The sequence below is a fragment of the Limanda limanda genome, chromosome 1 (assembly GCF_963576545.1).
Source record: "Limanda limanda chromosome 1, fLimLim1.1, whole genome shotgun sequence".
Lineage (NCBI taxonomy): Eukaryota > Metazoa > Chordata > Actinopteri > Pleuronectiformes > Pleuronectidae > Limanda > Limanda limanda.
Window position 1 is genome coordinate 22,917,179 of NC_083636.1, and position 27,887 is coordinate 22,945,065.

A 27,887-nucleotide genomic window follows, 5' to 3' on the forward strand; every position below is an offset into this window, starting at 1 on the left:
AGAAAGTGCTGCACATAGATGAAATGTATGAATGTGTGTGAATGGGTGTAAAGCAAGTAAACTGTACTGTAAAGTGCTTTGAGTGGTCATCAGGACGAGAAAAGATAGTATATCAAAAAATCAATTTTGTCTGTATAGCCCATTTTTACAAATCACAATTTGTCTCAAAGGGCTACTATATAAAGTCAATTATCAATCCTAAGTGTTACTGGGAGCCAGTATAAAGATGCTAAAACCGGACTAATTTGATCTCCTTAACCACTTTTCATTAAAACCCTTGCTGCTGAATTGTGTACAGGCTGGAGTCAGTGAATATATTTTTTGGGTAATCCTGAATAAAGTCCATTACAGTAGTCCATGCAAAAAAGTATTAAAGAATGAGTCAACTTTTAACCTTAAAATTTTAAATATTAAAGCTGCAAGGAGTGTTCAGTGACGTCATAGTGGGGGAAAAAGTGGAACTGACTTTCCAGTGTGTGCTGCCGCGGTGTGGCCATTCTGTGCAGAAGCATCGGCCTGCAGGAGAATATACTAGCTCGTGAGACTGCTATGTGTGTGACATTTACAACTGTGGTGTGGCCATTCGCCATAGACGCATTGGCATGGATTTTCACAGAACATTTAGCACCTTGCATATTTGCAAATTTTGTTTCAAGTCATTATTTACTGTTTATTGGGTAGTTGTGACTTGTGGAGTACTTTGACCATTGATTGAGCTGTCGTCTTGCAGGTGCTGCAGTGTGTATTCGGCTCCGTCTGAAAGACCAGGGAGCTAGATTAAGTGTCTGACAATGCCGGTTATATAAACATATATTCATAATTGATGAACAAAAGTTAAATGTATGTGCATCTGTGTAAATCTTTGTGCAGCGATGGAAACGTATGCAGTATCAATTTTGACGTCAAGTCCCTTCAAGTGAACATGACGGGAGATGACTACAGATCAGAGCAGGACAATCTGGAAGATGGTCAGTTCCTGCAAAGAGGTGATGGTGTCTATGACAATCATGACAATGGAGATAATAGTGATGACAATGATAAGAATCCAGGTGAGATGACCAGCCAGATTAATCTCGGAATTCTGACCACAGAGGGAACCCCTTGCCCACAGGGAACCCAAGTTGCTGCCATTATCGGCAGAGGATGACATCAAGCACCTCCTGACCACATTCGAGAGGATGCCTCATGTATGTCGCCAACGGCCATTGGGTTTGGTTGGCCAGACATTAATATAAAATCCCCCAAGACCAAGAAGGGGCTGGATCAGAAAACTGTTAGAATATTAGGACTCTCTTAAAGTGAGAATGGCGGCCACAAACAAATCCGCTCGGATGTGAGACAACTTGTCTGAAAGAGATGCTTTACTATCGAGAGTTATTCTGAGATGTTCCAAATTAGAGGTAAATGGTTTAACAAGTTGCCGCTGGCAGGGGGGGGCAAGACATGGTAATTTGCTAGGAAGTCATCCAAAGAGTTGAAGAGAAAGTAACTTAACACATCTGAAAACATGTACATTATGATAGCAAATATCTCAAATCAAATATACAGCTTCTTAATATATTTCCCTTACCTTTTTTTAATATTAAATAATCAGGTTTTTTTTCTCTTATAAACATTCCTTGTAATTTCTGTCTCAATATTCAACAGTAATATTAAAAGTTTGAGAGCTTTTATCTTTTGTTTTTCATTTATTACATCCAGTGTGTCTTCTCTTATAAACATTCTCAACAATATTCAAGCGTAACATTAACAGTAAACTTTTTGTTTTGTTTTTATCTTTTGTTTTCAATCATCAATCAATCAAATTTTATTTGTATAGCCGGTAGGATCCACCTATGTATAGCCCATAGGATCCACCATCAGCTGCCACCTTGATCGTGGTCCACCACCATTTATCAGATGCCAACAAGATATAGGATCCCGCATTATTATCACGATCAGCCAGCACGATACAGAATCCGCCAAACAGGTTCCACCATTACGATCTCTGATTAGTGATCCACAGATCGTAATCCATGATGTGGCCACTGCTGCGGCCCTGGATCTGCGGACAATAAGGCAAAGGGACTCCAGGGAAGGGGTCAAGTCAGTTACATGTATTGATGAGATATGAATTTCTCTGATGTGATGAGGATTGAGAAGAGGAAGGAAAAACTGGGAAGAGAAGCTCCGTGTGTCATGTGTCCCCCGACCTTCTAGACCTATAGCAGCATAACTAAGAGCAGGTCTAAGACAAGCCTGGACCAGCTCTAACTATAAGCTTTATCAAAAAGGAAGGTTTTAAGCCTACTCTTAAACGTACAGATTGTGTCTGCTTTCCGAACTGAAAGTGAGAGATTATTGCACAGGAGAGGGGCTTGATTGCCGAAAGCTCTGGCTCCTACTCTACTTTTAGAGACTTTAGGGACAACAAGTAAGCCTGAATTCTGGGAGCGGAGTGCTCTAGTGGGTTGATAAAGTACTAACAGCTCTTTAAGGCATAATGGTGCCATATTATTAAGGGCCTTGAAGGTGAGGAGGAGAATTTTAAATTCTATTCTAGATTTAACCGGAAGCCAGTGTAGCGATACTAACACTGGAGAAATGTGATCTCTTTTCTTGGTTCATGTCAGGACACGTGCTGCGGCATTTTGGACAAGCTGCAGAGTCTTTAATGACTTACTGCTGGAGCCTGATAATAAGGAATTACAATAATCCAGTCTGTATGTAGCAAAGTTGTGAAGTAGTTTTTCTGCATCTTTTTGCGAAAGGACATTTCTGATTTCTGAGATATTACGCAAGTGGAAAAAGGTGGTCCTGGAAATTTTTTTTAAGTGTGAATTAAAGGAAAAATCAGGATCGAAGATCACTCCTAAGTTCCTGACTGTTTCGTTGAAAGCAAGGGCAATGTCGTCTAGCGCAGCTATATCATTAGATAATGTATCTCTAAGGTGTTAATGGGCCAAGTATTACAGCCTCTGTTTTATCTGAGTTTAATAAGAGAAAATTGCAGGTCATCCAGGTTTTTATGTCCTTGAGACATGCTTGAAGTTTAGTTAATTTATTACTTTGTTCAGGTTTTATTGACAAGTATAACTGGGTGTCATCCGCATAACAGTTGAAATTTACTGAGTGTGTCCTCATAATGTTTCCTAGTGTAGGCATATATAATGAGAATAAAATTGGGCCAAGCACAGAGCCCTGTGGAACACCATGGTTAACTTTGGTGCGCACAGATTACTCATCATTAATTTGCACGAATTGGAAGCGATCAGAAAAATAAGATTTAAACCAGTTTAGGGCGGTTCCTTTAATGCCAATTAACTGTTCTAGTCTCTGTAATAAAATTTGATGGTCAATTGTGTCGAATTATGCACTGAGATCTAACAGGACGAGGACAGACACAAATCCCTAATCTGAAGGTATTAGAAGGTCACGGCTGTCTCTGTGCTATGATTGGCTCTAAACCCAGACTGAAAGTCTTTATATATATTATTTTCCTGGAGAAACTCAAACAGCTGATTGGCTACAACTTTTTCTAAGATTTTAGACAGGAAGGGGAGATTAGATATTGGCCTGTAATTGGCTAAAACCTCTGGGTCTAGGGTGGTTTTTTGAGAAGGGGTTTGATTACTGCTATTTTAAAGGACTGTGGTACATATCCTGACGATAATGACAGATGATTGGGTTCAGTAACATACTATCAATAAGGGGTAGAATTTCTTTAGGTAATTTTGTAGGAATGGGATCTAAGATACAAGTTGTTGGTTTAGAACATGAAATTATTTTGGTCAACTGATCAAGGGTGATCAAGAAGCTGTCTAAATAATTGGTAGGATTCTCAGCCGTTTCTGAGATTTCTGTTCTTGTTAGGGTATTCGTGCCAATTGAGGGCAGGAGATGGTTGATCTTATTTCTAATAGTTAGAATTTTATCATTAAAAACGGTCATAAAGATATTGCTATTTAGGGATGGAGGAATACTGAGTTTGGTGGAGGTGTGACTCTCTGTCATCCTTTTACACGTTTCTTTTTTAGAGGTGCTATGTGTATCCTTATGACATCTATATATTGTCTCGAAGGAATGATAAACTGAAGGAATGATAAACCTTTGACAACTGCTGGAGCCAAACACATGACACACAGACTGTCTGCATTGCTCTACGTTTCCAATGTGGGAGTTTCTGAAATCTATGTACTGGTTGTGTTAGCGGTGGGATAACCACACAATGTCTGGTCAGTTAAGTCGAACCCCGCCGCTCACACACCCAGTACACCAAACTATCTCCCTGTTTCCAGAAGTGCCAGGCTAATCCGGCCACAATTATGCTAAATGTTGGTTCACGAAAATGGGTCCATATGATTTTGTTAATTAGTAATTGCAAATGTTTGCCACACAGTGTGTCCTCAGAGTCAGTGCAAACAGTGTAACAGCCAAACTAAAGCTCATTATAAGGGCTAATGTGATTAAGTGAAAAGTGTCTAATCCAAGAGGATTCTTCATTTCAGTTTGCCAGGTCCCGTTAGTAAAGAACAGATACATACCTCATGTCCCACAGATATTTATTTCGTTCCCATGCGTTTTTATTTTGAGATCATGGAATATATTCTTTCCCAAATGTCTCCAGGGGGTTCCGTAACCTACACATTCACAAAATCAGAGATTTTTACCCAGTTACGGTTTATAATCCTTGTATTTTTCTCACATAATAGTTTGCTTCTCATGTGAAATATACAGTTCTTCTGTCAGTTCACTTGTCCATGTCGGTGAATGGTCATATGCAGTAAACACCACCCCTTTCATTTGCATGTAGCCTGACTGCGTTTGTTATGTTGATTTCAGCCAGATAACTGAAAGATCTCCTGGGTATGTTGAACTCACTTCATAGTACAGGCCCACAGACAAATTATTGGCATATCTGAGACATTCAGAAGCTTAAACACAGCACAGCAGCATTTCCCAAATCCACAACAAATGTCACAACAATATGGCCTGTCGTTGTTGATGTTTGCTTTTTTTTTCATTTTTTATGTCAAATCACAAAATAGAAGTTAATACTACTTTGGTACAAATACTGGCTCACAGTGTACTTACTTAAAAAAATAACTGATTGTTTGTTGGTGGCTGCTGTGTCACTTATTGCCTTTACTACTGAACTACGAGTTGATAATCTAACTTAATTAATTATTATCATTATAATAATACTTATTGGTGAAGTACATTTATGGTTAAATACATTTAACTTTGTAGTTAATCAAGAGCAAGTGACCTGAAGGTTACTTATCAATCCTTCTTCACACGAATCCTTACTCTTTCTATCACTTATACGCACTAAAAGCACAGATGTCAGGGGCATTTTGGATTTCAGGGTTATGCCCACTGAGCAGAGAATCAAACCATCAACAAACCACTCTAACCTCCAAAACACTTTTGGAGTGTTTTGTGACGTTTCAGATATATTTAAACAATAGAAAAAACAAAGCCTCCATACTGCTCGTGTGGTGTCATCCAAGTGTTTGCAAGCCCCGACTTTCATATTCGACTGGAAATGAGGTAGTTATATTCAGCTAAAAAAGGACTCACCATTGACTTAAATTGTTTTGGATTCTGAGTTTACCCCTGAGACTCCATAAGTGTTTTGTGGACTGAAACACTTCACCTACCGCTCCATCAGCATAGGGTTGAGTAGTTAATGAATTAATTTGGATGGACTATCCTATCATGGCATATCAAAATAGAGTCCAGACACTGGTACTGACAAGATTTATTTAAAAGTTATGATAGCTTTAATTCTTGGTCAATGTAGCACGGCTCTTAACATGCATTATTCAAGTCCAATATTGAAGATTTTTGTGCAGTTGTCTTTAAAAAATCCGTACGAATCCTAAAAATCTAATTTGATCCACAGACAATAGAACATATTTCACTTCTCACAATGGTTATCATTGTTTTTGGGTAGCTTCCTACTTTCCGTGACCAGATGTTCCTAAACTTTAAAATATATAAATGAAAAATAAAGTGATCTATCCTCCATCAAAGCATTTTATGTGCATGGTTGGTGAGCCTTTCAACAAAATATGGGTTTTCTCTAATTGATTTATATACAGGATAAAAGTAATGATTGAGTCACACAAAAAAAGCTAAATTGTGAAAAAATATCCAGTTTAAAAAAATTATGCTGCGACCCATATATTTTCTAAATGCTATTATAATTATAACTTCTTTATAGAAAATGTTCTTAAAATTAAATCGTTGACCTTTCGCAATACATTTACTTTCTGTTTCAGGAATCCTCTGCACAGCCACGTTAGACAAATGTTTGTCTGCACCCTGCCAGAATGGAGCTACCTGTGTGGACAACATGGATGACTACGCCTGTATCTGTGCAAAAGAAGGGCTCCAATACATGGGCAAAAACTGTGATGAATTCTATGACGCCTGCTCCTTCGCACCATGTGAAGTCTGTTCCAGCTCCCCTGGGACCAGAGAGTACCATTGCATCTGCCCAGAAGGACTTACGGGTGATAACTGCACAGAGGAGGTGGACGAGTGTCAGAGCAACCCCTGCTCTAAACCCCGTTCAATGTGTATAGATCAGTTGAATGGTTACTTCTGCAGATGTCCTGCTGGGTTAGGAGGACAGGTCTGCAAAACTCGTGTAACTGACTGCATCGATGAACCCTGCAGGAACAATGGGACTTGTGTGTTACAAGCAGAAGGCTTTGAATGCAATTGTTCACCAGGATTCAAGGGGAAGACTTGCGAGGAAGATGTGAATGAGTGTCTATCAGAGCCTTGTCAGAATGGAGCCATTTGTATAGACGGGGTGGCAGAGTTCCACTGCTTCTGCGTGCCTGGTTTTCAGGGCTACAAGTGTGAAATAGACATCAACGAGTGTGCTTCACGACCCTGTGAGAACAATGCCACCTGTATCAATGAGAAGGACCACTATAAGTGTGATTGTCTGGCAGGCTTTGCAGGTACATCATACACACCACCATGCACAACATAACACACAACACATGCATGATCTTTGATGTGTAAATCCTATTGTTTCATTATGAAACTTTGGAAGGACAATTATTGTGTATATGTATATGTATGCACATGTATATGCATACATACTCACATGGTCAATCTAACTTGCCTTTCTTACAGATAGACTGACTATCCCAGTTCTGGAAGAGATCTTAATTGGCAAATACTTGTACAAAATATAAAGATTTCTTTGGTTGGCAGGCAGGCAGGTTTGACAATATCGCTGTTAAGAATGAATAAATCACAAATAGAAAAATCGCAAACAAAAGGAAATACCTGTGTGTGGGTGTATGTGTATGTGCAAACATACACCCACATATCAAAAATGAGACAAATAAGAAAGTGTACAGAAGTGTTTTTTGAACTTTGACTTACACACATGCTTACACCATAAGTCAAGGCTACTAAATTATCAATTTATTGGGCCAGATTTCAAAACCTAATATTTAGCTGGGCCACGTTTCCGGTGGCAAATAAGCAGCAGGTCAAATTTTAAACCAACACATGTGAATGTAATTAAAAAAAGCAATGTTAATTAATTGTTTCCCTTTTTTCGCATCTGAAACAAGGCACATAAAAAGGTGCATAAAACAAAAGAGCGGTAATTTAACAGAACTTGCGGTAGCAGCATTAGGATTTTTGCTCACATCTGACCCAGTCACATCACAAAGTGCATTTAACAGAATAAAAAAAGATTGCTATCGATGCTATCAAAGCTATTAGTCAACAAACCCATAGCAAGGGCTGAAAAGTAATTAACACACATGCATATGTCTTCTGCTGCACATTGAAAGAACAGAAATATGCTTGTTTTAAATCACCACATGTCTGATTAGCCTTTCTTAGAAATAACACATTATTTTCATATATAGTTACAATGCTGACTTTCTAAATGGGAGAAAAGTGAATTTTTTTTATCTGAACAAGAGCAGTTATTTTTGGCTGGTAAGATGTCAAAGCAATTCGAAGACAGGTAAGGAGTACTGTCAGTCAGGAAGCATCGAGAGTTCATGTGCGAAAAAGCTTGATTCACATGTGTATGTTGATTCAGTTATGACCAGCGTATTTTTGGTAACAACAATTGAAGTCTACATAGGAATCTTGGTTTAAGGAACATTTTTTTTAATACTCAAAAGAATAACAAAATTTATGAAATGTCAAGTCAGTTGTCAGTGTGGTGGAGGTGTGGGATGGAGGTTTCGCTGGAAGATTCGTCCACTTACGTTTTTTATCTCAGTTATTTCAAAATGTTTGGTTGGTTCCTAAACTGAGCATGAGAAATACTTTACGTGCACAGTAAGATGTTTTTAATCAAACATCTTAACTGCAGCTAACATAAAGTGATAAAACAATATTTTGCCTTTTTTACACTGCATTCTTTCTCAATGAGTCTGCTCTTTCTCAGAGGAGCTTTGTGTTTTGTGTCTATGAGTGGTGGGGTTAGAGCAGGGGTGTCCAAACTACGGCCCGCGGGCCAACTGCGGCCCGCCATCCATTTTTAATTGGCCCGCATCAATGTCTAAAAATATAATGTATAAAAAAAAAATGGCACTTACTTAAAGCACTTTGCTTTATGGGGCCAGGCTTCGTCGACAGGGGAGAGGCTGGTGCATGCTTCTGCGTTTTCAGAGACACGCAAGAAGGGGCACGCAAGAGCCCCTTGCGTGCTTGCGTGCCCCTTCTTTCGTGCTTGCGTGCGTTCACCAATTTTTGTAACTATACGACAAAGCTACGCAAGCCTCACGCAGCCCGCAAGGCTGTGATTGGTCCACTAACTACATCCTTTCCAGAGTCATATTTCCGGTTTCATGCCCCATAATACCGGCAGAAACCAAGGAAGATTTAGAAGAACGGATATGGACCAAATAGAAGAGCACTTGGCAGAAGAGATCTGAAAGTATGACCACTTGTATAACACGTCACTGACTAAATACAAGGACACGCAGATGACCTGCAATTCCTGGAAGGAGATCTCGGCTGACGTCAGTTTGCAGGTCGACGAGTGTACGAAGCTGTGCAGAATGATCAGGGAAAAATTTGTCCTCCAGAAAAAGTAATAAACAGTCGACAAAGACTGCCACACACAAAGAAGGTGTCTCTAAGGTGAATTGCTTTGATGACTTGCTAGCTGTCCCTCAGAACGCCACCACGCCACGCCCCCCCACCCTGAGCGACGCGACTGTCAACAGTCCACTCCAGGGCAGGGGGGCGTGGCGGCGTGAGTGGCCCAGACCTTAGTATTTTTTTCTGTATGTGGCCCTCGGGACAAAAAGTTTGGACACCCTTGGGTTAGAGCAATACTACATTGCCCTGACATTCAAAACTTGCTTAGTTTGGAGAATGTATATTACAGATTTTTATTACTTTTTCATATTGGCATCACCATTTTGTCTCAGTGCTTTCTTCTCATCTTGACTTTCCTTCCACCAGGAGTCAACTGTGACATTGAAATAGACGAGTGTGAGTCCAGTGCCTGCCGCAATGGAGCCACCTGCCATGACCTGATTGGCATGTACTCATGTGAATGTCTGCCTGGGTTTGACGGCATCGACTGTCAGGTTGATGTGGACGAGTGTGCCAGTGATCCCTGTCAGAATGGAGCTGTCTGTCATGACATGGTGAACAAGTAGGTCAATCCTCCAGCTGAATTAACTGTAGGAGCTAAAACACTAAACACTGTGATTTTGAAAATTGTGATTAGATAGATGTACTCCTAAATGAGTGACACAAACCTTCTACCGACTGGGATTCACCCAGGGTTCTACCAGATGGAGGGGCACCTAAAATGACAAGGAATATGCTGTATTTGTCCCGGATTACATTTTTTTAAGTCTCAATGATATCAAGTGTGCCCCTTACACTGTTAAGAAAAGAGTCCTGTGGGACCACCAAGAAAGATAGCTACTAGGAGAGCTCCCTTCACCTATCAAATATTAACATACATTTAGAAACATACATTTGATGAAGAGTGGGTTTAAGGGATATAGATAATAAGTGCTACTCTGCAGTTTGTGGCGATAGATGTGGTCACAATTAAGCAGAAAATAAAAGAGCTCAGAGTGGAAAAATAAAAACAAGGCTGCTAGAAGTTTAACAATGCATATCTGACATGGGAGAATGTATATGCACAGACAGAGAAAGACATGGAGAAGTGTAAAAAGAGATAGGAAGTATTACGGACAAACGTTAAAGACAGCAACAGCACAAGTGGAGAAATCAATTAAAAATGTATTTCAGTAACCCATATTCAAAAGAAGTTAAGAACGTAATTGATAGCCTACCCCCAATAAAGGCATCATGAAGGGATTGATAACAAATAGAATTGAACCTATATTCTGGTCACAGATTATATAATTATTTCCGATTGTTATGTATAATCATTCAATCAGTCAAAATATATTTGTATTACTCACTTACACTAATCGCAATTTGCTTCATACGGCCTAACAAGGTGCACAATCCTGTGCCCTTTACCCTCTGCAAGACTAAGAAAAAACTATCAATAAAAACCTTTAAACAAAGAAAGACAATGTAGAAACCACAGATGGAGCTGCACGTGAGGGATCCACCTCCCAGGATGGAGAGAGGTGCAATAGGGGCCAAGTTTAGCAGAGCATCACAACAAAATAATATTTACAACATTTATCAGAAAATAAATGGATAGATGTATAAATGTGTAAAGTATTCAAGCAAAATAAAAGATAATGCATCGAGACACCATATACTTTACATTTTTAATATTCAAATTATAAGCTAGCTCCTAAATAATCAACCTTTCAGCCGAGGTTTTTCTTCGCCAAAACACAAACACATCTTTGAGAAAGGGATGATCCTCCTGCAAGGAGATCAGATGCAGAGGTGGATGGAAAAGCTGGGACTGGGGACTGAGTTGCAGACACCACTGGATCCCCTTGCTGAAAGCCTAGGGGGACTGAAGTGCCAGGCAAGATATGAGCAAGTAAATGGGAGCCAGAAACATACTGCCGTGAGAGCGCATCAGCGTTCCTATTGCTGAGACCTGAACGATACTTGATGGCAAAGTCAAAAGCAACCAACTGAGCAGCCCATCGTTGCTCTCTGGCCCCCAATTTAGCTGACTGGAGCTTAACGAGTTGTTGTCGGTATAGACAAGGCACTTATGCCCCAACAAATACTCCCGGAACTTCTCCGTCGTGGCCCACTTGAGTGCAAGGAATTCCAACTTCATGGAACTATAGTTCGACATGTTGTGCTCGGTGGGCCGAAGGCCTCAGCTTGCATAGGCCACAGGTTTCACGCCATTGTTAGTCTCCTGTGAGAGGACAGCCCCAAGACCACTGTAGCTGGCGTCAATTTCTAAAATGAAAGGCCGCGAAAAGTCGGCATATTCTAGCACTGGGGACGAGACCAACTTTGACTTAAAGGCCTCAAAGCTCGCTTCACACTGAGGTGTCCACACAGCACCCAAAGTTTGGCCTGGCCCCTTCTTGGGCTTGGTACCTGTTAGCTCGGCCACCAGCTTATGCAGACGGCCAGCCAGCTTTGCAAAACCTTCTACAAAGCGATGATAGTAGCTTGCGAAACCCAAAAAGGAGCGTAGTTCCGATATGTAACAGGGGCGCTGCCAATTAGCCACAGTCTTGATTTTCTTGGGGTCTGTGGAGACTCCCAGGCTTGTGATGACATGCCCCAAATAACCAACCTCCCGTCAAAAGAATGCACACTCTTCGAGCTTTGCTTTTATGCCTTCCTTTTGGAGCCGACCAAGCACTATTTCCAGCCTCTGCAGATGTTGTTCAACAGAGGAGGAGAAGACAATAATATCATCAAGATAAAGTAGCAAGGACTGACTCTGCTAGTTACCAAACATCCTGTGCATCATAAGCTGGAAAGTGATTGGGGCATGACAAAAGGCCAAATAGTGTACACAATGCAGTTTTGGGCGGTCCTGTTCTGCCATAGAAACCTGGTTGTAACCACTGGCCAGATCGCTGGTGGAAAACCAGCAAGCCCCTTAGAGTGCATCCAGGCTCTCCTCCATGCGAGGCAGAGGAAATGCATACTTTCTGGTCTTACTGTTATGGATGCGATAAGCCACGCACAAGCCCAGGTTCCCTTCCTTTTTCTTTACCAATACTATGACTGATGCATATGGACTACTGCTCTCCCTAATGACCCGGGACTCCAACAGCAGATTAATGTGAACCTTCATTGCTTCGTACTCTGAAGGAGGGATACGCCGGTACCTCTGCCGGACATGGACCTCATCTAGCAGAGGTATTGTGGATTCTGCTGGTAGAAATCATCTCCTTTCTGAATGTGGCCAAGACCAGATAGTTGAACTGCTTTCAGACATGCACTCAACTCCGCAGATCTGAAAACCCCCCCCAAAAGAAAACAAATATCTCCCAGTGAAAAGAGGTGACACACACAGAAGACTAAAAGGAAGATGTCAAGAGAGTTTGGGGTGATAAGAGCTGAAAACGGTTTTGGGGTGCTTTAATTCATGTGATCTATGCAGCAGAGTTCATATTAGACTTCCTGCCTCTGTCTGCTGCACCCAACTGCTCAACCTCTCGCCTGAATCATACAGAGGATTGTTGCTGTTGTGAACGCAGAAAACTTTCCGCCATGTTGGGCATGCTTGAAAAGCAGAGTCAATGACCACCCAATTCGCTGGGTTTTACCTGGAGTCCATGTCTGAAAATGGCTACGGGAATCGACTTCAGGAGGAAGAGGACGGTTTCACAGCCACTGCGTATTCTGGGAGAGGATGTTGGCACAGTGGAGGATTACAAGTACTTCTGCGTCCACATCGACAACAGACTGACCTGGAAGATAAACACGTAACCTATATACAAGAAAGGGATGAGCATAGTATTTCCTGAGGAATTCGCTGACATCTTTTAACGTGTGCAGCACGATAATAGAAAACTTTTATCAATCGGTTGAAGCCAGTGCTCTGTACTTTGCTGTGGTCTGCTGGGGGAGCAGCATCAGAGCCGGTGACACCAACAGAATTAACAAACTGATTAAGAAGGTTGGCTCCTTCATTGGCTGCAAACCAAACTCTTTGGATGCGGTGGTGGAGAGGAGGGCACTGGACAAACTGTTATCCATCATTGACAATCACGAGTACCCTCTCCACTACCTATTGGACAGAAAGTAGAGCACATTCTCCAACAGACTGGTTCAGCTCCCCTGCCTGAAGGACAGACACAGAAATTATATCCTGCCTCCAGCAATAATATTGTATAACTCCTCACCTTTGTCAAAAGGTGAACTCTCACAAACTTAAGCATGTCATATTCATTAATTATGTACTATATGTCCTATTCCTACCTACCTCATTGCATTGTCTTGTAAATGCAAACAACTACTGCACCTTGGCACACTTGTCTCTCATACATAGTTTTTCAACTCTTTTATTTAGTCTCTTGTTTATGGGTATATTTTACTACCCATATCTGCTCCATTAAGGCTGCAGGTAGGATTTCAAGCGAGAGTGGTGGCCACTTTATTCACATGAAATACATTTTGAGGCTGAGGGGAACTTAGTCACCATTGATATTTTGTATATGCATTGTTTGAATTTTGATGACGGATTTTGATAAAAACCCACTTGTTTGTTACAGCTATGAATGTGACTGCAGTGATACAGGATTCCATGGTTACCACTGTGAAGTGGACATCCTTGAGTGTGCCTCTGATCCCTGCCAGCATGGTGCCACATGTCTAGAGGGAGTCAAAGGATACACCTGCCTCTGCTGGTCAGGTACTGAATTACATGCTGCACACTAAACATGTATGTCCCAGTACAATAACTAGCAAGGGGTGAGAACACTTGACCTGACTGGACCACTCTTCTTGTGCCTTAAAACCAACACCACGTCTTGCTTCAGTTTAAACAAATAACACACACATGGAAGTACATTGCAGTAGAAAACATTTAGTTCTGGGTGGTAGTAATATAGGCAACACAGGTAATTCAACTGGCATATTTACCCATGAGTTTAATTCCCTCTTGGGAGGGGCACCGCTAGGACTAGTGTGTACAGTTTTATACAAGGAAATACACTAGTCACACCAAAAACCTTACTAAGGATTTAGTCATAGGCTACTTAATTCAGGTGATGGACAGTATACTCTCTTTCTCTTTCTCTCACTCACACACACAAACATGAAAATGCAATGCATGATGCGCAACAGGTAAAGACACTCCCCATTTTGGACCACTCATCAAGTATTGTCTTATACAAATTAACACAACCTCTGGAACAACACAGGAAACTAAGACTTTCAAATGTGGTCTTTTAAACATTAGATCACTGTCCTCAAAGGCTATTTTAGTTAATGAACTAGTCTCAGACTACAATATAGATGTAATGTCCCTTACTGAGACGTGGCTGCATCCTGATGAATATGTCAGTTTGAATGAATCTACTCCCCCCAGTCATATAAATTCACACGTTCCCAGGGAACTCGGGCGAGGAGGTGGAGTTGCTGCTATTTTTAACTCCAGTCTATCAATTAATCCTAAACCTAAACTTAGCTACAACTCATTTGAATGTCTTGTTCTTAATCTTCCACGTCAATCCAGGAAACACCAACAGCCAATCATATTTGCTGTAGTTTATCGTGCTCCTGGGGCTTATACTGAATTTCTAACAGAATTCCCTGAGTTTTTATCAAACCTAGTCCTAAAGACAGATACAATTATTATTGTTGGTGACTTTAATATTCATGTTGACAATAATAAAGATAGCCTGAGCGTAGCATTTATTTCAATACTAGACTCAATTGGTTTTAGTCAGTGTGTGCATCAACCTACTCATTGTTGTAACCACACACTTGACCTTGTGTTATCATACGGTGTCAAAATTGAACATTTAACAGTACTTCCGCGCAATCCAGTACTATCAGACCATAATTTAATAACCTTCGATTTTTCACTATCTGAATATATGCCACTAATAAAAAACTAATTTTCTAGATGTCTACCTGATAGTGCTGTAGCTAAATTTAAGGAAATAATTCCGATTACATTTAAACCCGTATTATCCGTTGACATAAACAACAAATTCTTTAAAAACCCGAGCTCTATTGAGATTGACCACCTCGTAGAAAGCTCTGCAGACTCATTACGATTAACATTAGACTCAATAGCGCCTCTAAAAAAGAAATGTGTAAAACATAGTAAATTAGCTCCGTGGTATAATTCCAAGACACATGAGTTGAAACAAATATCAAGAAAATTAGAAAGGAAGTGGCGCTCCAGCAACAGTGTTGAAAATCTCCTAGACTGGAAGAGTAGTGTTACAGAATATAAAAAGGCTCTCCACAAAGCAAGAGCTGCCTATTACTCAAAACTAATAGAAGAGAATAAAAACAACCCGAGGTTTCTCTTCAGCACTGTAGCCAGGCTGACAGAGAGTCACACCTCCACCGAACCCAGTATTCCTCGATCCCTAAATTGCAATATCTTTATGACCTTTTTTAATGATAAAATTCTAACTATTAGAAATAAAATCAATCATCTCCTGCCCTCAATTGGCACTAATACCCTCCCAACAATAGAGATCTCAGAAACGGCTGAGAATCCTTCCCATTATTTAGACAGCTTCTCTCTGATCACCCGTGATCAGTTTACCAAAATAGTCTCAGGTTCTAAACCAACAACCTGTATTTTAGATCCGATTCCAACTAAATTACTTAAAGAAATTCTGCCCCTAATAGATAATTCGTTACTTAACACAATCAATCTGTCATTATCATCAGGTTATGTACCACAGTCTTTTAAAATAGCTGTAATCAAACCCCTACTCAAAAAACCCACCCTAGACCCAGAGGTTTTAGCAAATTACAGGCCAATATCTAATCTCCCCTTCCTATCTAAAATCTTAGAAAAAGTTGTAGCCAATCAGCTGTGTGAGTTTCTCCAGGAAAATAATATATATGAAGACTTTCAGTCTGGGTTTAGAACCAATCATAGCACAGAGACAGCCCTGGCAAAAGTCACTAATGACCTTCTAATAGCTTCAGATCAGGGACTTGTGTCTGTCCTCGTTCTGTTAGATCTCAGTGCAGCATTCGACACAATTGACCATCAAATTTTATTAGAGAGACTAAAACAGTTAATTAACATTAAAGGAACGGCCTTAAACTGGTTTAAATCTTATTTTGCTGATCGCTCCCAATTCGTTCAAATCAATGATGAGTCATCGGTGCGCACCAAAGTTAACCATGGTGTCCCACAGGGGTCTGTGCTCGGCCCAATTTTATTCTCATTATATATGCTTCCACTAGGAAACATTATCAGGACACACTCGGTAAATTTTCACTGTTATGCGGATGACACCCAGTTATATTTGTCAATAAAACCTGATCAAAGTAATCAATTAACTAAACTTCGAGCATGTCTCAAGGACATAAAAACCTGGATGACCCGCAATTTTCTCTTATTAAACTCAGATAAAACAGAGGTTATAATACTCGGCCCTAAACACCTTAGAGATACATTATCTAATGATATAGCTGCGCTAGATGACATTGCCCTTGCTTCCAATGACACAGTCAGGAACTTGGGAGTGATCTTCGATCCTGATTTGTCCTTTAATAGTCACTTAAAAGTAATTTCTAGGACCGCGTTTTTCCACTTGCGTAATATCTCAAAAATCAGACATGTCCTTTCGCAAAAAGATGCAGAAAAACTAGTCCACGCCTTTGTTACATCGAGACTGGACTATTGTAATTCATTATTATCAGGCTCCAGCAGCAAGTCGTTAAAGACTCTGCAGCTGGTCCAAAATGCCGCAGCACGTGTCCTGACGAGAACTAAGAAAAGAGAGCACATTTCTCCAGTATTAGCATCGCTACACTGGCTTCCTGTTAAATCTAGAATAGAATTTAAAATTCTCCTCCTCACCTTCAAGGCCCTTAATGATATGGCACCTCTTTACCTTAAAGAGATGTTAGTTCCATATCAACCTACTAGAGCACTCCGATCCCAGAACTCAGGTTTACTTGTTGTCCCTAAAGTCTCTAAAAGTAGAGTAGGAGCCAGAGCTTTTAGCCATCAAGCCCCACTGCTGTGGAATAATCTCTCACTTTCAGTTAGGGAGGCAGACACGCTCTGTTCGTTTAAAAGTAGACTCAAATCCAGTTCGGTGGATTCTGTATCGTGCCAGCTGATCGTCGTTGTAATGGAGGATCCTTTGTCGCGTTGGCATCGGATGATGAGCCACCACGACCGAGGCGGCAGCTGATAATGGATTCTAACTGGCGGCGGTGGACAATGACTGTGGATTATAGTGGATCCCATCCTGATGCTGGATCGTGGTCTTGCTGCTGGCCAGAGACTGTGATTGCAGCGGGACTGCCTGACACATAGTATTGAAAAATGTTTAGCCTAATGGATGCTGCTAAAAATCCTGATGATGTTTTCTTACACCTGACATCTATTGCACTTCTGTCCGTCCTGAGAGAGGGATCCCTCACATGTGGCTCTCTCTGAGGTTTCTACATATTTTTACCTGTGAAAAGGGTTTTTAGTAGTTTTTCCTTACTCTTGTTGAGGGTTAAGGACAGAGGATGTCACACAATGTTAAAGCCCCATGAGACGAATTGTTATTTGTGAATGTGGGCTATACAAATAAAACTTGATTGATTGATGATTGATTGACACAAAACCTTTTGTGGAGACTGAAAAACACCCAAAGCTGTATGACCCAATGCCAGTGTGAACAACCAGACAGGATGTGACAGGGTGCTTGTTGCGCACTTGTTAATAGATCAAAATATAATTTTAATTAGAATAACTAACTAATAATAATAACAAATAGGGCTACGTTTTAGCACTAACGGGCCCAAGCACACGCAAGTCGGGACCTGTTGCTGTTGGTGGAGAGAGCGATCGGCGACCGGGCACATGTCTCAGTTCATTGTTATAAAATATACTGTTCATCTATTCACCTGTGTTTTCTCTCAATGCCTTATCCTTCCTTCTACTTGTTTTACATCATGACACGATGGGTTTCTGAATAAAGTGAGGGGAGTGGAAAAATTAAATAAACCAAACATAACGATTTATTTATTGTATATTATTCAGTGTGAAGGCCATTTCAGATGCATGTTTATGTGAGTGATTGGATTGGTAATGGACACATACACACAAACACATTTTTTTACTTACCTCACTCTGATGACCTTATCAACACATCCACCCCCCCCCCACCCCACACACACACACATCTCATCAGTTGCAAACATTGGATTTGAGGGAGAGGGCGGATTTTCTTTCAAAAGTCCACAAAAATACACAGCCTTAACTATTTCTATTCAGTTTGCATTAACACAGCAAAAATAAATCACAATCTGGACAACAATGTGTTATGGCGAAAAAGGGTTAAAGAAACCATATGGATTATTGTTATTTATCGTAGGTAAAACCTACTGTTTTGTTTTCTTTAGGTTATGAAGGACCAAACTGTGAGAAGGACATTGATGAGTGTACAGAGCAGCCTTGTGAGAACGGTGGAGAGTGTTTTGAGCGTTCAGATCCGTCTCACTGGGAGATGGAGTGGGAGCTCAGCTATGCAGATGCAGCTGGATACATTTGTCAGTGTCTGTCTGGGTTTGCAGGTGAGTAAAGCTAAAGAAAACAATAAGCTAAACTTGTCACACTCCTTTTTTTAAATCTGACAATAATTTAGTTTCTTTCACATCACAGGAGAGAACTGCTCTGTGAACATTGATGAGTGTGAGTCTGAACCCTGTCAGAATGGAGGCACTTGTGAGGATAAGATCCATGGCTACATCTGTACGTGCAGAGCTGGATTTCAAGGTAAGCTATCATCAATTGTTTCTGCCACAATCCAAGAAATTCTCTAATTTCTAAAACTTTTCTGCATCATCTGATGGTATCTGACGCTCTCAAGACACAATCTGGCTATTAAAGTTATTTTGATATTAATTGAGGGTGTGTGATCATGAATCTGGATTGTTACTGTCACTTTAACCCAAACACCTTGGCGTTAAATGTGTTAATGGGAACTGCCTGCCTCATGAATTCCATCAATCAATCAAATTTTATTTGTATAACCCATATTCACAAATTACAATTTGTCTCATAGGGCTTTAACAAAAACCCTTATTTTTAAAACAGAACTCCGGTTCTGTGTTCTTTGCCCTCAAGGGTTCCTCATCTTTATGACATTGTGGCTCTCATACAATAATTAACTGTGTCTCTTTGAGCAATACCAATGATTATAAGGTGACTGAATACAGAAAAGATATCCAGTTAAAGCACACAAAGAGAGAAGAAGGCATGCTCGCTGACAACCCAATTGTGTATTGATCCATTGATGAAAGTAGTGCTAGTGTAATACTGCTCTATGAAATAACAGAACCTTTAAAACTTAAAACAACATTTTATAAAAATTTAATTCTGGAACAACATATTGTTAGTTTTGTTTGGTCCATTGGATCTTTTGACAGTAAGAAAAATATCTACATGCAAAAAAAAAGAAAAAAGAACCATAGCATTATTCTCCTCTTTTCTTCATTTAAATCTCAAGTGTCCACTAGTAGTCAGCAACATGTATATTTAGCTGTTATCTCTTTCCAGGTGAGCTGTGTGACATGGACATTGATGAATGTGCGAGCCAACCCTGTCAGAATGGTGGCTGGTGTGAAGATAGCAGAGCGTCCTACATCTGCCACTGTCCTGAGGCAGAGCCAGGTGAACTTCCTTGGGGAGGATATCACTGCGATGTGAGACTCCACGGCTGTGTGGACCATGAATGCCAGAATGGAGCCACCTGTCATCCATGGCTGGAGAGTGGAGAACACAATCACACATGCTTGTGTCCTCATGGCTTCTATGATGAGCAGTGCTCCACAAGTACAACATTCTCCTTCTCAACTCCAGGATTCATTCACATTCAAGTTGATCTAAAAGAAAGGAGCCGAAGAGAAGTTGAGCACCATGTTCATAAGGGTTTCGAGGTACAGCTAAATTTTAGGACCACTATACCCAATATGTTGCTCATCTACAGAGGGGATGTGGACAACCACTTTATCCTAGAGATTGTGAATGGTGGTCTTAGTGCGAAAGCTTTTTCTGAAGAATCTGATCTTGATGTAACATTTCCAGGCTTGGTTAATGACGGGGCCTGGTGGAATGCTCATGTTCTTCTAGATGATCAAGGTCTAATGTTTATTATAAAAGGCCCTGGATGTGACAGTGATGGGTGTAGGGTTATGGATGTTAGCACAAATGAATTACCTTTCCAGCCCTCTGAAGCCTTCACTAACATTTATATAGGTGGAGCACCAAAGGAGCTTTTGGAGGGCTCTGCAAGTGAAGTGGGATTCATTGGATGTATGGAAGACTTAATGATAGACTCAAACCTTATCCTACCCCAAACACTACCTGAGGACCAAGGCCACGAGCTGGGCTGCAGTAAGAATGAATGGTGTAAGCCTGATCCCTGCTATGGGCATGGACGTTGTGTGGACCTGTGGACCAGCTACCAGTGTGATTGTTACCGTCCCTTCCACAGTGAGAGCTGCTCTAAAGGTAAGCACTTAAAAGTTATTTATGACAGCCAAAAACTATTTTCTTGAAAAGAGAATGAAGTCCCTGTGTGTGTTTTTTTGTTTTGTTGTGGTCATGTTTGTCCCTCCCTGGGAAACATAATGTTCTCCCCACATTTATAAAGTGATAGTGCAATGTCCAGTACAATTTTCAGGTGAAAGCAATACCCTAAAATTTACTTGAACCTATTAATTATATATTGTTTGGACTCTATTGTACAAAGTCCAGTCTAGTTGTTGACATATATTTAATCCAGTTTACCCAGATTTTATTGAATTTGTCCAGCTCTGATCTGTAAGAAAAGAAAACGTTTCCATTATATCTATGCTGTGTATTTTCTCTACTCAATCCCCCATTCCCTGAATGAGTCCAAGTTATTAAGAGGTTCACAGTTTATGAATTTATTACGATTATTAGGACTATGGTAGATGTGTGTACTGCCTATGCATACTTAAGGAGGGGAGGGAGAGAAAGAGGGAGAGGGACACAGTACATGTAGATATTTGACATCATATAAGGCCCATTCTACCGTGACAAAAACACTACGTTTTTATTGAAGGGTCCCAACTAAATTACAGTAGCTTAAATATAAGAATTATATCAAATTTGGCAGAGCCTTGGAGCTTTCTACAATCCCCCTCTGTTAAGTATTATCAGAAAAGTTAAAAGGTAAAATAAGTCATTATGCAGAGTGGAACAGGTTGCTGTTATTCTTTTTATGCTATGTATAACGTTAAATCATATTTTGATGTAACTTGACTTGTGTTGCCTAATAAGACATTTTTCAGGACTTTTTTTGGGGCATGTTTTTATTTTTAAATGGTAGTGTGCAGAACGTTATTTAGAGTAGCTATTAACTACAGCTGTGGAATTTAATACAGTAAAAATGAAATATTTGACCCTGGAATTTAAAGAAAGTACAGTATAAAGTAGAATAACATGGAAATAATTGAGAGTAATACTTTGCAACTCTGCTAAAGTACAAGAACTCAGTTATATTCCATAACTACACAAATATAGTGATTAAATAAATAAATTAACAAATACAAATTAACTTGTTTATTAAAGGATTAGCATTGATTATCTTCATAATTGTTCTACCTTGACGGTGTTTTTTTATTTCAATGACTTGAAAATGTATCAATGGCAAATAAAAAGTATGGCACTTGAATTGTTAGAGATAACAGCTCCGGTTTCTTCATCAGAGATCCAATAAATACAAAGTCCAATTACTACGTTCTAATTTTGTGTTTTTCATGTGATTAATCCAATCTCCCAATTCTCCCCTGACAGAATTCCCTTCATGGACATATGGCCATGAGGAAACAGTGAGTTTCAGTACCTACAACGTGAGTAAGACCCTTGGGAACAACTTCAGTGTGTCCTTTTTCCTGAGGTCATTAAAGCCAGACGGACTGCTGTTCCAGCTGAGGAGACCTTCAGAGGAAGAGGGGGAAGAGGTCTACTTCTCAATCCATCTAGGCATGGGAAGAGTTCTGGTTAGCTCTCTGCCTAACAGTGTCCCACTGACAGCACCAGTATTTGTGACCACTGGTGAGAGGCAACTTTTGCAGGTGGAAGTCCAACATAGACAAGTAATCTTTGAGCATGCAGGCCTTCGCTATGGAATAGGAGAGATTCCTGAAGTGAATATTAACAGTGGAGATCAGGCCTATGTAGGAGGGCTTCCAGGAGACTTTCACTCGGATATGTGGGGGGGCTATTACAAAGGTTGCCTGCAGGACCTTCGTTTAGCCTCAGTGTATCTGGATGCAGATGCCTGGAACATTTTGGATGAAGAGAAAGTGCTTTTACCAAGTGATGCTGAAAATGTAAAGAAGGGGTGTGTCAGTGATGATACTTGCAAGGTAAGAAACAGTTCCTCGCTCTGCTCCATGATCCATTCAAGTGTGTGGGCTGACTCCTTCAAAGCTCATGTTGCATTCACACTGTACAGACCAGGGAGACAACCTGGTTGCCTCAATGTTGTGATTCTATATCAGAAATACAAAACATTTCTGACAGATCACCTGACTCAGCCAAAAAAGTCAGGAACAACAGGTGGCAAAACATCGCTGCAACTGCACCCCGCACCTCCTCTCAAAGAACTTCGACAGAGATTTCATTATGGCGTCATACATATAATTTTTTATTCCTAGTGAAATTGATACACAATAAATGGATTTAGTTCCTGTATGCCGTAATGTTAAACATTCTTAATGGTTCTTGGCCACATTTTGACAAATATAAAAATGAAATTGAATTGAATTTAGAGGATCCTTACAAAAGGGATAACATTGGTAACTTGTCAGAAGACATAACCAAAACATTGGATCCCCAAAATGGCACACATAACCGACCCTTAGATTGACAGTTAGGGATAACGGTTGTCTCATCATACCAAAGTTACCAGTGTAAACAGTTATATATGCTTTTGAGTTCTTTGCGTACAGATGATATTTGTGTTGTTTACCACAATGCTTCACTCTGCAGATGAAGCCTTGTCAAAACGGAGGAGAATGCACCATCACATTCAATGATTTTACATGCTCCTGTCTGGCGGAATACACCGGAAAGACCTGCAAAAAACGTGTTTGGTGTATAAGCGGTCCTTGTGTAAATGGTGGCCATTGTGTGGACCTCCCTGATGGATATGAATGTAAGTACATCTGCATAATTTTAAAACTATTATTTCTTTGGCAATAACAGGGCCTATGGCATATTCACTGCGTTCAGGAATTGTTTGGACCCCTTCATTTTTTGCACACTTAATTGTGTTGTGCATTTAATTGTAAATGAAAATTTTGCTGGTGAATCTAATCAATCAAATCAAAATTGAAAGTCTTATTGTTACCGATTCCCTCGATGAATCCTGAAGACTCAGTGGACAATTGCATTTGTTGTTCACCTCTTAACAAACCTGAGATTATACATAAACCATCTTTTACCTTAACAAGTAATCCTTGACATATGCAGTAACTATGCTAAGTAAATAATGCTGCATTCACATGGGATTGCGAAAAATAGACCAAAATTTCATAAACACTAAGCTTCACAGAGCAGTAAAGAATAGTCACAGTAGTTCCTAACCCATTAACAGTGTAGGAAACATTTGTGAATTATAATTTAGGTATTTTGAATAAAGTAGAGGTCATGACAAAAAACAAGATGAACAAAAACATACTTGTAAATTGTATAAAGGCATGCGAACAAAAAAGTGTAGGCTCCACAAAACACTTTGGGAGTCTCAGGGGTAAATTTTGTGTCAGCAGAATCCAATACAATTGAAGCCATTTTTGTCCTCTTCTTCAGACTAAAACGACAGAGAAAACATAACATGCCTCCATACTGATTGTTTGATGTCATCCATGTGTTTGCAAGCAAGAAAGCAAGGTAAAACAATGCATAATAATACAAATATTTCTCCATGTTCAAACCTAGGTCTACACAATGCCACATTTGAGAACAATCCTGTACAATACAGCGCTGGAAGCTCCCTGGCTGAACCTGTCTCTAATATATACATAGAGCTTCGGACTCGATCAGAGAATGCTTTGCTTCTGAGGGCCTCGGCGGGCTCTGACCTGTTTATAGTGGGTCTTCTGAACTCCTCAGTACGAGTAGAAATCCACATTGGCAACAGTGTTGAGACACTGACCTTTACAGGAGTTCGCAGAGTGGCTGACGGGAGCTGGCATCGTGTTAACGTCTCAATGGCTGAGAAGGAACCCTCTCCCTGGGTCATCACTGTGGATGGAATTATAGATACCAGCAGCTTGCCGGAGCGCACGAAAAGTTTGCAATTTATCAATCAGAAGGGGGCCATACTGGCGATTGCAGAGAGCTTTGCTGGCTGCTTGGGCACAGTGAGAGTTGGTGGAGTCCACCTTCCTTTTACTGATAACTATAAAGCCCCACAGCAATCCCAGTTCCATTTCATTGGGAAACCAAAGCTTAATTTAGGCTGTACTAGTACCCCTGTTTGTGATTCAGGTCCTTGTCTAAATGGAGCCACATGTGAGGACCTCTTCAATAAATTTGGCTGTGTGTGTGACTCTGGCTGGGAGGGAGATCAGTGTGAGACTGACACTGATGACTGTGCGTCTCAGTCCTGTGTTCATGGAACCTGCAAGGACTACTTAACTGGTTTTGAGTGCAATTGCCACCAAGGATATACTGGCAAACTCTGTGATGAGGATCTCAATGAATGTGAACATCACGCCTGTGAACACGGAGGAACCTGTCAGGACGGACCCAATATGTACACCTGTACATGTCCCAAAGACTACAATGGTCCTCTCTGCCAGTGAGCACGCACTCATTAATCAGTTTATATGTTTTTATAGACAGCAATATATGCTTTAGTGTACAGTGCACAAAGTAATACAAAATTATTTTCCAACAGGTGGGACTATCCCCCATTACAGTGTGGTGAAGATGTTCAGTGTGAAAATGATGGGATCTGCAGTGATGGGCTTTGGGGAGCTAACTGTACATGCATGCCTGGTTTTACAGGCACCAGGTAAGCTTAGTTTGTACCCTTATGGGAACTTACAAAATATTGGATGATAGAATATCGTGAAAAAGTTCGATTTTTAGTCTTTACCACGAGAAGAGTAGATACATTTAAATTTTATTTTTGTAATGTTGAGAAACATTTGTGATACTTTTGTTAGTGTGTCTGTGTGTGTGTGTATGTGTGTAACTCTATGGATTTAGTATTCTAATTCCATTGTCCTTCTTTTCTTCAATGTTTAAATATCATGTTCTCAAACTACAATATTGAAAAGTATTGACAATGTCAGAATCATAGCATGATGGAGGCACATCATGCAGCTAAATACAGAGTTATCATTGTAGTTATGTTATATTTAAATGTTTTGAGACACACAAATAACATTCCATTTAGGTTAGAAACTTTCTAAAATTTGGAAAATAAACAGTCAAAGACTTTTTAGTAGAAAACTGCTAATGGTACAGGTTTGATGTAACTGTATGTCAGCACTTTCCAAGTATGTATATGTTCTGCTAATATGTTATGTGCATTTGACATGTATTTTGTGTCTTGCAGTTGTGAAACAGAGCTTGATGAATGTGAGTCAAATCCTTGTCGAAACGGTGGATCCTGTTTGAATCGATTCAACATGTTTGTGTGCGAGTGCCTCCCTGGCTACAGTGGTCAAGTGTGCGACACTAACGTATGTTTACAATGTTTTTTATAACATATTATAACAGTCTTATTAATCATTAATATGTCAAGAGATTTAACTTTTTTATGTGTGGCCTAGCAATATTCTCATTTCTTTTAATAATAATAATAATAATAATTTAATAAATAACTTTTACGCCCATGTGTTTTAAGATTAAGGGCCTGTCCCAATTTCCTGAAACGCTTGTCAGAGTGATTCAATTACATTTTCATTTGCTACTAAATTAAAATAACACATTCTGGGGGATTGAAAAAAAATGTCATGGTTATTTGGCTATATTTCATGCTTACACTTATGAGCATTTTACTGGCAGTGGTTGTCATGTTGATTTTCTTCGTCCGCTAGGGAAATTTCCTCTACCCCTTTGTTTTTTTAGGGTGATCCTGAGTATACTATTGTAGAAGGGTGTTAAAAGGGCTAGAAGGCCTCTACTCATAGATCACATTGACATATAGGACAACACTAGGGCTATTTTGAGGGCGTTGAAACATGACCTTAGGATGCGTGAAAAGTCAAATCAAATACGCAGCCCTCATCCCCCTCTACGTATGGGGTAAAGGCTGGACACAGGTTTACCCTGTGACGTGTTGTCACTACTATTGAACATTGCACAAATGAGTTAAAGCATGCCCCAAACATGGACTTTGTTGCAGACCAGAAACGGAATGATCATTGTGACGATAATGAATATAAAAACATGTTATTTCCTGTTGGGTGGGCTATAACTTACACTGAATTTTGGCATGTAGATGTTTTCATGCCACCACTCTTATCAAGCATGCATCATTTTGAGAAGCTGGGACAATTTATATGTGAGTTACAACCATTCATTGTTAATGGCAAAGCTTCGAAATCTGCCATGCCCAATTTTCACACGGGGAAATCAATAATAGAGTAAGGATTCAAGCTGGATGTGGTAAATTTTCTTTCAGATATAAAACATATGAGAACATTTATTATAATTATAATTTATTATTTAACACATCTATGCAAAGTTTCGTGACTTTTCATGCAGGCTATAGTCCTCAAAAGCATTATTGTTAAATGAAAAGTATGACAGGTAACTTAAAATGCCAGTCTTCCAGTCTGTCAAAAAAGTCAAAATAAATATGTTTTTAATATGTCAATGTGAGTTAAAGAGTCTCACCCAATTTTAATTTATATCTAGGCATCTTATACTCTGCAATTTAAGTGTTTCAAGGGTGTTCTGGAGCCCCCTGACCATGCCCAAGCCTAATCACCCCACTACTTTGCAATTTTCACGTAGCCCGGTGCTCTGGCCCTAATAATGATCCCTACCAAAACTATACGTTTCTTTTGCATTATCAGCCTGAATAATATTAATAATATTTACAGTAAAAACAATAGGTATCTTGCACCTTCAGTGATAGGGACTGTTCTGGCCCTTGCATCATCAGTGATTGGGCTCTAATGATTACATTAAGTCAATGTCCACATCAGTAAGGCACAATCTCTATCCTCTGTTTCTCTGCAGAAACAAGCTCACAAAGAAGGCATCTCCTGGCTGGTGGTAGCTATCCCGCTGCTCTGTTTCTCTGCTCTGACACTGACAATCAGCTTGACCTTCATGATGCTCACGGCCAGAAAGAAACGCCAGTCGGAGGGTGTATACAGCCCCAGTGCTCAGGAGCTGGCAGGTGCCCGGCTGGAGATGGACAGTATGCTCAAAGTGCCGCCAGAGGAAAGACTCATCTGACAAAAAGGCTTAGAAACCAAGGGTGTTAGAGGCGATACTAGCTCTATGAGTTGGTGTGCAGGATTAACTGAAATTTTTATTGAATATCTGGGCTGGTGTGAAGGACAGATATTGTAGGATAATGTCCCCTTTGTATAAAGAAACATTGGTAAAGATCAAGTACTGACAAGTGTTGCTCCTCTGTCATTTACTTGAAACAGGCTGGCTCCAAAATAATTCAAACTTTTGAATTGAAATTTTCCATTTGAACTCTGTGTAGAGGATATTTTGAAGAAATACTGTTCTACTTAGAAGATATTGGGCCTCATCATTCACTTAAGAGGAAATGTTTTCTTTAAACCCACCTTTGCAGCTTTTACAAAGATCC

The 27,887-nt window shown here is 40.1% G+C and overlaps 1 protein-coding gene across 1 annotated transcript; it reads left to right on the forward strand.

Annotated features, from left to right (window-relative positions):
* The first annotated feature begins 922 nt into the window (after positions 1 to 922).
* crb2a (crumbs cell polarity complex component 2a) lies at positions 923 to 27,520 on the forward strand. Its single transcript, XM_061070370.1, has 13 exons — positions 923 to 1,049; positions 6,267 to 6,959; positions 9,448 to 9,643; positions 13,632 to 13,771; positions 18,466 to 18,636; positions 18,725 to 18,838; positions 19,622 to 20,575; positions 21,887 to 22,461; positions 23,087 to 23,252; positions 24,035 to 24,899; positions 24,999 to 25,115; positions 25,665 to 25,791; positions 27,299 to 27,520. Exons 1-13 carry the CDS (start codon positions 923 to 925, stop codon positions 27,518 to 27,520), a joined length of 4,467 nt encoding a protein of 1,488 aa, XP_060926353.1.
* The last annotated feature ends 367 nt before the right edge of the window (positions 27,521 to 27,887 follow it).